The sequence below is a fragment of the Gavialis gangeticus genome, unplaced genomic scaffold (genome assembly GCF_001723915.1).
Source record: "Gavialis gangeticus isolate Ggan-Ray unplaced genomic scaffold, GavGan_comp1, whole genome shotgun sequence".
Classification (NCBI taxonomy): domain Eukaryota; kingdom Metazoa; phylum Chordata; order Crocodylia; family Gavialidae; genus Gavialis; species Gavialis gangeticus.
In genome coordinates this window covers 84,020,831-84,033,119 of record NW_017729033.1, presented here as the reverse complement: position 1 = coordinate 84,033,119, position 12,289 = coordinate 84,020,831, and the positions used below count along the sequence as shown (strand labels likewise).

The following is a 12,289-nucleotide window of genomic DNA, read 5'->3' as shown; positions in this document are numbered from 1 at the left end:
GAATATACAGAGTTCCTGATGATTTAAGTGAGGTGAAGGGGTGGAAAGCTGCAGGTCTTTTGACTGAATGTGTAGATGCCCTATAGTGTGACCTGCAAATTCCCTCAAGTGCCTTTGCAAATATTTAACAAAAAGTAACAGGAAGTGACCATTCTTCAGATACATAAAGATCAAAAGTTCCTTGTTTTTAACAGTAATTTTGTTACATTGAAAGAAAGAAAAAAATCCCTTTGCAATCTATGCTTTAACTTGACATGTTTTTCCTAATCCTAGTTTCAGTAACATGTATATTAGCCACCCTTGTGTACATTTTTGAACCAGATATTTTCTTGGTACTGAGATCATGTTTCATTACAGAAATTGCCCAAGTAACTTTAAAGTGGTTGTGAAAGTGATTGTGTTCCCTATTTTAAATGTTCTCTGTATGTGTAATCTGATTATTGATATGAAAGTTTCATATTCTTTATATAAATTAATTTTTATAGCACAGTTTTGCGTCTTACTCTTTTCTTTCCTGGAAATATTTGAATATTTTTAAAGATTGTGAACTAGAAACTCAGGTAATGTAAACAACCATAGCTCTAACAATTTAAGTAAAATTACACCAATTTATATTAGGAGAATATCTGTCCCTTTATTTCTAGAAAATAGTATGGGAGCTAGTAGATTATTCAGGCTGAAGTTTGATTGTGCTGTAGGTGTCCATATTTTTCTTTTCAATCTGATTTATGTGTTACTTTTTTATTTTGCAGGATTTTAGGAAAGCAGCTCCTATTGCCTAAGGATGAAGGATTTCAGCATTTTCAGAGCCGAGCTGCTATCTCTGCCTGCACCAGATCTTTACCTGGCCTCTGTGAAATCACTAAAAATGTGAAAGAGTATGTTAAATTCTGTACAGAATATATCTTTATGCATTTTGAGTAACATGACATTTATAGATAGTCCTAATATTTAGAATAAAAAGAAACTAGAGGCAGCAAACACCCATCAATCAGAAACATCTAACCAATGCCTCTTACGTATAGCCAACTAAGTGAGGAGCTTGGCAATATATGAAACAATATTCTTGTGTAACGTGTGCCCCAGGCTTTTAAAAGTCATGTAAGATATTATTTCATTTATATTGCCTTGGTTTGCTGAAAATAAAATTACTTGGTCCAAATTAATTCACTTTAATTTTTCTTAACCTTTTTACAAATGTATGGGCCTGTTTAATAGCCTTAACATATTTGATCATAATTCAGCACCTCTGGATTTATCATGCGCTTGTTTCCATGTACATATAATTCTGATTCTTTTGTTTCAGGCTGTGCATTTCAGGCTCTAAGCTGGTTCCAACAACCTCCCCAGCCCACAAATCATTAGACTGTGGGTCCCCAAGGATTACTGTTTCTGACTCATCTGTGTATTCCTTCCTGGAAGAAGAAATATATGATGTCGATGGAAAAATAGAAGAGTATCTTGCATTTGACAACAAAGAGCTGTAAATAGCAGCTGTGTATTTTTAAGTGTATACAGCAAAATTATTGTTAAATTGCTTAAGACTTGTCAACATGAATAAACTAAGGGTTTCTATACCCATCTCTCCTAAAGGGTTTGATCTAGTAGATGCACTCTAAGGATGCCTGTAAGATCAACCTCTATGTAAGTGCTCAGGCAGTTGCAGCTTTCCTGCAAATTACGAGTGGTGTTACAGTGATGCCATTGTTTTCTTGTTTTTATCTGGTAGCTTAGGGGCTAGCCTACTCACCCAGGGTGTGAGAGAATTAGGTTCCAGGTACTGGATAAACAGTAGAAGAGTGTCTTTGCACTGAAACACCCAAAGTGTAGCCGAGGCTGAGTCTTTATGAATGAAGACAAGAGAGTCTTTCTAATACCAAATTCTTTTCACTTTCTTAAAATACAATACAAGCCTTTTTACATGTAAAGTGTATTATATGTAACTAGGGCCCTGTTCCTGAAAGTGGAGAGGAAAGTAAGAAACTGAGTCTATGACAGTGGAAGGGGTGAGATGCACATGAGTTTACAGAGTCCCTTGGTCCTATGAGGATGCGAATTGTTCCCAAATCTGCTCCACCTAGTTAGGTGAAGGCCCAGAGGTCATGGAAAATATGTTTGGATAAGTAGGGTATGGTACAAAGGATCTGTTCTGTGTGGTATTCTCCCATCAAACTAGAGGGATATAGTGTACTGTAAGTTGTGGCTAGTTAAGGAAATGCAAGATTCTAGCTCCAAAAGATCATTTTCATCAACTTTGCTTTATTTCTATTATAATCCATATCTCTATATATGATATCTGTCAAGAGTTGCAAAATCTACTTGCTATAATGCTGCAGTTTGATTTTGCATTTCACTGATACCAGAAGGGAAGTGCTGTTCAGCCAAACACAGGAAACAAGGCAAAACTAAACCAATTCAGCTCTGTTTTCTTCTGTAGTACTCTCTGAATTTCTGTTATAAAATTTGACATATTTTCTAATATAAATGTATTTGACCCCTTCCTTCTTCTATGAGGAAGTGTGCTTAGATATACTGTGAATGTTAGCAGAAATTGGTAGAATTCAGTAATAAAGGCGAATTTGCTTCAATTATTAGTGATGATGAGAACTTGGAACAAAAGAAAGCCCAGCTTGCTCAAAAGAAGAATAAACGTGGCATTCCTCCTGTTTCTCCCAATGCCTGTATCAAAGATGCTGTGGCTGCTGAAGTGTTTGATCATGTCTGGAACAATATAATTGAAATACTGGAAGAGCTGATTAGAAAAAATTGGGAATCTGCTATCACAGGTATTTGAAGTTTTTGGAGATGCCATTTATAGTATTTTACCTAGAACACTAATTTCTTATTTAATTACATTTGGCTTACAAAATCATTTATGATTATATTTGGGTACAGCTAGAGCAGCCGTGTTTCCTGGGTCTCAAAATGGAATTCTCCCCCACTTGAGCCCCTCAGCTCTCTAGCATGCTTAGCTTTTTCCAAGCTCTAGTCTCAGCTGAGTGCAGTGGAGAGTGGGAAGGGGGATAAGCAGGGGTGCAGAGCACTGTGGATGCTGAAGATCAGCAAACTCCCCATTGTGCACTGTAGCTGGAGAGTGCCACCACCACTGCATTCCTGCTGGAAGTGGGACAGAAGCATTAAAATTAACCAAACTGAAGGGAAGATTCTTAAAAGGTGCCACCAAAACTGGGATTTATGATCAGCCTGGATGGAGCTGTATGTACTTGCATGTGGAACTTCATAAAAACTCACTGGGCCTGAACTGAAGCTTCCCTGTGGAAAGATATTGACTTCTGTTGGATTTGGACTAGGCCTATAAGAAGAGCTTAAATGAAAAGATCCGGTACAAGAAGGCCAAAGGAGATGAGCAATCAAGGGGCACATCTACACGAGATGTTTACTATGCAGTAGACTAATTAGCTGAGCAGTAAATGTCTCAACAGCTATACATGTGCCCCTATTAGGCTGGAATAAACTCATTTATTTATAAGTATTTACAAGTATCCTGCGTTGGAGTAAAAAATCTCTGCAGCAGCATATGTGCAGAAACTGGAGGGGCTGGCTGCAGCATGAGGGTGCTTCAGTGTAGGGGCTGCCTGCAGGCACCCTTGTACCCCAGCCAGCCCTTCTTCAGCATGTTGAACCGGGGAGAGCAGCCCTGGGCTGGCAGGCTAAACCCTCTGGGCCTTGTCATAGCTCAACATGCTACCTGTGGTCCTCGACACACATTCAAATGACAATAAACTCCAGAGTTGATTGCTCTGGAGTTTATTGCTTTGCATTAATTGCATGTAGAGTCATGCCCATGGTGTAACATAATGCTCCTGGGTAGGTCATCTGCAGCGTGGATTGACTCTGGGTCCTGTGTGTCTAAAAGCATTAATCTCTACTGTTTGTAGTAAAAGATAAAGGTTAGTTAACCAGAAATAAAACAGCTGACATGCTTTATAAACCTATATGTGATTTAACTACTGGAAAGGGATAGAGCCCCACTGAATGTGTATGGGTTATGAGATTAATGTAGGATGGAACATCAGTTTGCTGACATAAATCTGATTCTTCCTGGTGTTTTAGTAAAGTATTGCACAGAAAAGCAGCAGGTAAAGAACTAATTAACAGGGAAATTCTGTCCTCTGGCAGGTACAGGGGTTCCCTTTTGAAACTGATGGTAACTTCATCTCTTCTTTAATTGTATATTAATAGAACAAACAAATAGAAAATCATGATCGGTAAACTGAAACTAGTAATTGACTTACAATATAGTTGTGAAATGAAGTCGGAGTAGTCAAATACTTGCAGAATTCTATGGTAGTAGAACTTAATGGTGAGGGTACTACTATTGAACTACATGAGCTGTTCACATCTCCAGTAAAAGGTTTATCCACGTACTGGAAATCAAATCTAGGTTTGCTTTCAGTCTTTTTGTTCAGGTTCATCAAAGTGGGGAAAAGAAGCTGTCAAGCAAAGGATTTGGATAAAGACTAAAGAAATTTAAGGCTGTGAGAGAAATAACACAATAATTTACGCACCTTGAAAAGTAGGATATAAGGAAAGGATACATCACATAAATCTTTAGTTCCTGTTCATTTTTTTTCATTTCTAACTGACTTACATAGGAATGTTTAATAATAGTTATGAAGTTTTTAGCAATCTTTTTAAAACTACATTTCTGTTATGTCTATGGTTAAACTCAATTCTTATATATCCGGGAAATTAGTCATTTGGAATTTTTTTAAGAAACATGTTTCCTTATTTTGACAGCAGGTATGTTTTTAAATGTCATGCATGTCCTCAAAATTAAAACAATTTGGGCTATGAGAATATTAATTATAAACATTTAATAGTGTTTACATATTATATAATATGTACTTGCAATATAACATAGCAGATCTAAATCACTGATATTTGTTAGCCAACACCAACCATTGTATCTCCATTATTTCCTGTTTAATTGTATATTTCATTCTGCTGCAGCAAATGATAAACAGGTGGAAAAGCTGAAAACTACTACAACTAAATTGCCAGATCTACCAGTATTGCATATTACAACAGATACAGTGAGTGTACCCCCATCAAGGGGCTCTGAGGCACGAAGCACAACTTTTGCTTCACATTTTGTTCCATCTCAGGTAAAATACAGTTCCATAAAACAGATCCTATTGTTTTCATTTGGCCTTTGCCTTTTCTAGTTCAGACTAGAAATGCTTCCCTTTGTATTGATTATGTACCGTTTGAGGTATTTAGCTTTTTTCACTTAAAAGAACATAGTGGCCACGTCCAGACGAGCATGGCTGTGTGGTATGTGGTGCCACAGACACGTCTGCGGCACCACATACTGCACATTTAGCTGCTCTCCATGCTGCAAGTGAACAGCGTGAGGGGGTGGGGGTTGATCCCTGGATATCCCTGGGGTGCAAAAAAAAAAAGAAAAGCGGAGCAACGCACATGGGGACAACACGGAGCCATGCTCTGGCTGCTGGCCAGCTTTTAAGTGGCCGGATCGCCACTGCTGCAGCCCCAGGAGGTCCCCAAGACCCAGTTAAGGCTGCTGGGGCCAGCCCAGTGCTGGCCTCAGCCTCCCCTGCCCCACCTGGGGTGACCTGCAGTGCACCAGAGCATGCATGGCACAGGTGTTCCCTGGGAATAATTAGCAGCGGCACAAGGTGTGCCACTGTTAGTTATCCTTGGGGAAACAAACATTCATGCTCGTGTGGATGTGGCCAGTGGGTTTTTTTGGATAATACAATCATTTAGAGACTCTTAGCTTTGAGAACATACTGTGTTAGGTGCTGTAAAACAGGTAACATTTTTTCTTCCTTCCCAGACATGAAAAGTAAATTACAAAATAAAGTTGTGCTCAGCTCCTTCATCCCTGGATCAGAGTATGCCCAGGCAAATGGAATCTTTGGTCAATGTATTGCCAGCTATTAACAAGCTTTGACTGAACACCTGTGAAAAGATGATTACAGAAACTTATAACTTGGTTAAATTTGGATAGATATTTCTGGAGATGAGTAAATTCTCCTCTTTGACTCTAGGATGGAGCCCATATTAAATTTAGCTCCTACTTCAAAGAATGGTGAGAGTTTCCCATTGAAACATTTGAAAGATTTTTGTGTTGTTAGCAAAATATTTCCCCCTACCCTTACTGGATGAATCATTGTAGTTGACATAAAAAAATAGAAAAAGAAAGAAGAAAAAAAAGAAAAAGGAGGGAGCATCTGCTATTGAAAATTTAAATGGATGGTTGGATGAGTGTTTTTAAATAACGTTAAAACAGGACTTTATATAATGCAGTGGAAAGAGAAAAGCCACTATAACCAATATGTGTTGCTTCCAGGTCTGACTATAATAAAAATGTATAGGGGTAGATATTATATATATATTTGCAGTGATTATTTTGTATTAATGATTTCTTTCTGTAATATTTATTGGTAACCTAATTTTAAAGCTTTATTTTGAGGAATTTGGAGTCCTGGCATTTGCACCTTAGTTTGGGGAAAAAAAGTTTTGATGATAATATGCAGTGGTATCATATGAGTCTTTTCTCCTAATTGTGTTTTTAGGTCTCCCTTCATAAAAGCTAAGGAGACTGAAAGGGTAAATTTTATTGCTTTTTTTAGGTTAATCGGTTCTCAAGCAATTTCTACAGTGATTTGAATGGTGTTATGACAATTCAAGCCAAACCACTCCAGCAGAGGCATTCAGCTATAGCAGAAAAAATCCAGTAAGTGTTTAATGGAAAGATAGCTTGCAGATTTTTTATGATACATATTGTTGTTAAGGCCATGTAAAAGACACTTTGGGAACATAAAAATGCAGACATTTATTTTTGTTGATAATTGATAGATTTAAAATTGGATGTTATTTTGTAAAAACAGCAATGATATTCTGATAAGAAGCCTTTCTATTTTTCTTCCCCTCCTGTGTAGGAATGAACAAGATGACAAATTGCACAACATTGGCTCCAGTATTCCCAACTCAGTGCGAAATCGGGTGGGACGAATAACAGATAACAATGTTCTGTCATCATCTCGAGTACTGTTGGCATCCTCTAGGAAAATGCCAGCCTATCGCAGGCTACCATCTCTCACCTCAGACCCACTGTGCTCAAAGACTGCAAACGTATACAGTGATGAAATCCTTAGAGGAACTAAACTGTGAGTTTTTTGTTTCACTCTGTTTCACCAAGCTGATCGCATAACAATGGGTCAGAGTTTAGTGAATATGGCAACAGATTTGAGAACTAAGATCTGACAAAGATCCAGGCTTCATTGGAAAAATTTGCATGCATAAAGCATTATTCTGTGATAAATAGCAATTTTCTACAGTTAAAGTAGCTTAAATGTATTCGGAATTTTTTTCTGATGTAGGTAAAAAAAAAAAATCTCTTATGAATATTCCTAAAAAAATATATCAATGGATCTTCTACAGGTGTACTGGCTTTGATCGCTTGTCCTCTCCCCATGTACATACAACTCGGAACAAGTTGCCACCAATAAATTCAGAGACAGTTGAACAGTATCTGTCAGTGCCTGCATCACGACAGAGCTTTGTAAGATATGTTCCTTTTCATGTTAAAGATCAATAGAAATTTAAAAAGACTGCTTTGCATTGCTTTTTGAAATATTACTTTGGGGAGATTTGCATCCAATCACTTTTTATGGTGATACAAGGTTTTAATATAAATTAGAGAATATACTTATGTAAGAAGGAATAATAGAAGGTACATTAGGGCCAAAATGTAGATTATTTTAAGTATTTTGTTCTAAAACTAAATGACATGCTTGAAATTCTAAGGAGCAGATAAATGAGTACCCTATTTGATATCTCTTTGTGTCTTGGATTTCAATATTTCCTTTAAATGTGGTATTTTTGTGTTAGTTATTATGCAATTAGCTGGTTAAATGGACAATTAACTAAGTCCAGCAAAGTACCTATCACACAATACAAAGCTCCAGTCAACTATAAAGTAAGACCTTAAAAATGTGTACCATATAGTTTTTTTTCCCAGCTTTAATATGCCCATGTAGCAAATAATACATTGTGTGATAGCAATCTGTTTGTCCTCCAGCATCCCAGGGTGCATTGCTCCATCTCCAGTGTAAACTTCTCTGAAAAAGGAAGAGGAAACCCCTGTCCCAGCATAGTTCTGACCCACAGGTTTATTCCTACACAGCAGCACCCAGCAGGAGACATATGCACTCCCCCCACTCCCGCCCCAGCCACCCTGTATGTGAGCACAGAACAAATGAGTAGGGGCATCCGTGCCATGAGCATCCCTGACAGCAGCAAGGTCAGGGGAGGGGGAGAATCCCTCCCCCAACTAAACAGAATTCCCCCTCTGCTCCTGCCCATGTGCTTGCTGCTTCCTGGTAGACTGGGCTACACTGTGGCTGAGCAAGGTGCCCTCCCCAGTTGTGCAGGGAAGGATGGAGCTGAGAGATTTCTGTCCTTTGTTGCTTCTCAGGAAACCTGGGCTCTGCTCCAGCCTGGCAGGGTGTCTCCAGCTCCATGGGGGAAACTGGGGGAAGGATCCTGGGGGAAAGAATCCTGGGGGATTACTCCTTAGTAGAGTCCTCTAATTCTTTTGGTGGTGCTGCTGACCACTGAGAGCTTCCTGAGCTGGAAAGCAGCAGCAGTGCAAGCTGTTATTCCTTTTTTCCTCCTCCTAACAACCTGCCCTATTCAGGTGCAGCCATGCTTATGACATGATGTCTTCATTATGCAAGTAAAGCAGTGCCATCATTGGAATAATGTCTAGAGGCACCCTGATAAATAGAAAACGAGATTACCTATAAGCGAATAAAAACAAAACTGAGCCTCTCTTATTTTATTGTGAAGTAAAAGGATATGAAAAGTAAAGTGGAATTTTGAAGTGATTTCAGTTTGAAGTGATTGCAGTTTCAATGTATTTGTCAGTATATCCAAAATTATAAAAACAGACATATGTGAGGAAAATTAAAACCTTTTAAACTCTTCTGTGCTCTTGTATAATGGCCTAAAAGCACCATCTGTCCCTATATAGGAATAATGTATAGGAGATTGAAAACTGAGAACTTTCTATTTGGGATTCCCACTCATTTTTTTACCTTTAGGAGCTGGTTTGTCCCTCAAAGAAAGTCACTCCCCTTTGTGCAAAGTGTGTGTTAACTACTTTATACAGCCCCAGTGAGCACTATATTGAATAATTCAACTTATACCTCTTCCCACCCTAGACCTGACCCTAGTAGTCCCACAGAGCAGAGGGCTTCTGTGGATTGTTGTTTAGGGAGGAGTATATGACAGAGGCATATGGGTGTGTGGGGTCCTAACATCAGTAGCATAGATAAGGATATGTTCATAGAAATGCATTGATAATCAGATTGTATCAGTCAGACATATAAACATATACAGAATAGTATAGGTTTATCATATCTTTTCATCCTGTCAGAATAGGACCTTCTAGGCCTTTTTCACAATACAGGCAATAGGGTCTAGTATAACTTTCTCAAATCATGTGAATGTGAAATATGTACATGATTTTACCAGTTACCTTTCTTAGTCTTTCGCATTTGTATAGTCATAGTTATGTGCCTCTCTGCCCTCACTGTGAAACATAAGAATCTAATTTTATATAATTGATGTCTGATTGAAGATCCCAAGAAGTCCTCTAAAAAATCATTCTTTCATGTTAATAGATAATTAGCTCTTTTATTTTAAATTAAATGAAGGTCAAAGGGATTGTATTTTAGCCAAGCTAATATCTGTGTTTTTTTCATTGCTAATTTTGTTTCTTTTTCAGCATAGAGGTCGATATACTCATAGCAGAGTATCAAGTGCAGTACCTGACAGCACAGAGCGACGGCCACTTAGAGAACGAACTGTCATTGTTGATCAATTTTCAAGACCCAATACCACTCACACATTCAGGGTGGGTTTTTGGGTAATTCAGGAGGCTAAACCAGACTGTGGGAGACAAGGGAAAACATTATTCAGGAAACCTCCCCTCCCACCTGCTTCATGACTGCAAAAGGATCTCATGCCCTAGCAATTTTTGTGTGCTTATGATCCCAGGAGCGCAGGGAATCATATTTTCTTCAGAGAGCAAGATGTCAAAAAAGGGATTGGGAAGGAGCTAGGCTCATGTTTCCACACTTCATCTGCAATGGTCTGAATAGTGGGGTTGATGTAGTGGAAAGAGATCCATCCTAATGTACCAAGCAGATTGTACCTTTCCATACATGAGAGAGATGACTTGAAGCACAATCTCTAGAGCTACCTCTGGAGCAGTGCTGTTCCATACTGCCTTCTCTATTGTGATGTAACACAAAGCCATAATCAAGCCCTTAGTGTATGAGAGAACCACAGGGAACAAAAAATATTTTTCCCCTTTTTTCAGTCAGACACAGCTCAGAAAAGGTCATTGACTTCTATGGATTTTACTAATCACATGTGGACAGGCCATGTTTTTGTAACAGGTAAGAAAACTCAGATTCACTAAGACCCAAATGCTAGCATAAATAACAAATAATGCATTTGAATAGGAACCACCTCAGTATGAAAGAAGAAGTGAACCCAGTAGGATATTCTAACTCTCTTGTGTTGGGAATACATCCTATTTTCCCTTCCATTGGTCAGAGGATAGCCCCAATTTTGTCAACCTGCTGGTATATTGCAAAACTCATCTGGTTGTTACTATGTGGAGAGGGAAGACAATTTGCCTGCTGTTTTTTTAAGGAGTTTGTATTTTTAATAAGGGCAGGAATGCACACCTTATCCAGGATACACAAGGCCATTTGGTGTTGTATTTGAATTAACATATGCTTGTTCCGTTTTTGTACAATGCCTAACACAGTATTATCATGGTTTATGACTGTAGCTGTTCACCAACATCATCATCATAATAAATGGTATAAGCATAACTAGAAATGTAATGCAACTCCATCCTAGACTCAAGAGGGCTCTTTGTCCAAAAGAAAACATGACATATAATTTTTCTTCTGTAGTTGCCATATCAACAGTGATTTGGTTTTTAAAATATATAGAACTCAGGTAATAGATGTATATTGCATTATAAACTGTCTAAACACAATTTATACAATTATCCCTTTTTAATAATATCTTTAATGTTTTAATATTTCCTTAACATCATTTAAATATAGACCGTGTTGTTTTAGACATTAACATCAAGCATCTTTTAAATAAAAAATATCACCCTTGACTTGTAACTATGGTCATACTTGTACAGTATCAGCAAAGAAAGCAGACACTGATTGACTAATTTAGTTTCAGTATCACAATAAATCATCTTATTGGCTAGCTAATTTTTAGAATAATGAAATTTTTTATCTTACTTCATTAAGCCAGTGAAAGTTTGTTATTTCACACATTCCACGACCAGTTTCATTTCTAAGAATTGTAGGTTTTCCTGAGTTTTGAATAATTCTTTGGTGAAAGCACTGTGGAATGAATCAAGCTGTAAAAACTCACTGAGAAAATAGGTGATGTTAGAATACAATCAGGCTAACAAATGTTTTTCTAAAGGCAGCTTATCATCATCAGCAGCAATCCCTCACAATCAAGGATCATTGTCTTCCATGATTGTCTTATCTGAAGATGGCTGATGAGGCCTATCTGGGATCAACAGACTCTGTTGCAGCTCAGGACACATGTTTCTGTGTGGGGTGGATGGCCTAGGTTCCTGATTTGGTCCACAGGGTTATTTCTGCTGCTCCCACTTTTCCACCTCCTGTTGTCATCCTAAGGTTTCAAAGTACTGAGATCCTTTCATAGATTTCATAGACATTTGGGCTGGAAGGGACCCCGGAGGATCATTGAGTCCAGCCCCCTGCCCCAGGGGAAGGAAGTCAGCAGGGATCATAGGATCCCAACAAGATAAGCATCCAAATGCGTCTTGAAGGCATTCAGAGTGGGTGCTTGAACCGCCTCTGGCGGTCTGTTCCAAACCTTGGAGGCTCAGACAGTGAAGAAGTTCTTTCTTATGTCCAGCCTGAATCGATCACTGTGGAGTTTGTGACCGTTCGATCTTGTCATCCCTTGGGGGGCTCTGGTGAACAGTTGTTTCCCCAGATCCTGATGAGCACCCCTGATAAACTTATAGGTGGCCACCAGATCACCCCTGAGCCTGCACTTTTCCAGGCTGAATAGCCCCACTGCTCACATCATACGGTCTGTTTTCCTGACCTCTGATCATGCGTGTGGCTCTCCTCTGCACCCTCTCAAGTTTCTCCACATCCTTTTTGAATTGTGGAGCCCAAAACTGGATGCAGTACTCCAGCTGCGGCCC

At 38.7% G+C, this 12,289-nt stretch overlaps 1 protein-coding gene across 3 annotated transcripts in view; it reads left to right on the top strand.

The window, feature by feature from the left end:
- FAM149A (family with sequence similarity 149 member A) overlaps window positions 1-12,289 on the top strand; it is a 124,964-nt gene that overhangs the window by 95,716 nt on the left and 16,959 nt on the right. For 2 of the 3 annotated variants that reach the window (XM_019526411.1, XM_019526412.1), the window contains exons 5-13: window positions 753-878; window positions 1,307-1,483; window positions 2,596-2,786; window positions 4,975-5,129; window positions 6,624-6,727; window positions 6,933-7,160; window positions 7,435-7,555; window positions 9,785-9,913; window positions 10,382-10,460. In XM_019526411.1, coding sequence (XP_019381956.1) covers window positions 753-878; window positions 1,307-1,483; window positions 2,596-2,786; window positions 4,975-5,129; window positions 6,624-6,727; window positions 6,933-7,160; window positions 7,435-7,555; window positions 9,785-9,913; window positions 10,382-10,460 — 1,310 coding nt within the window. The remainder of the gene's footprint in view (window positions 1-752; window positions 879-1,306; window positions 1,484-2,595; window positions 2,787-4,974; window positions 5,130-6,623; window positions 6,728-6,932; window positions 7,161-7,434; window positions 7,556-9,784; window positions 9,914-10,381; window positions 10,461-12,289) is intronic. The other variant, XM_019526409.1, reaches the window with a different exon arrangement.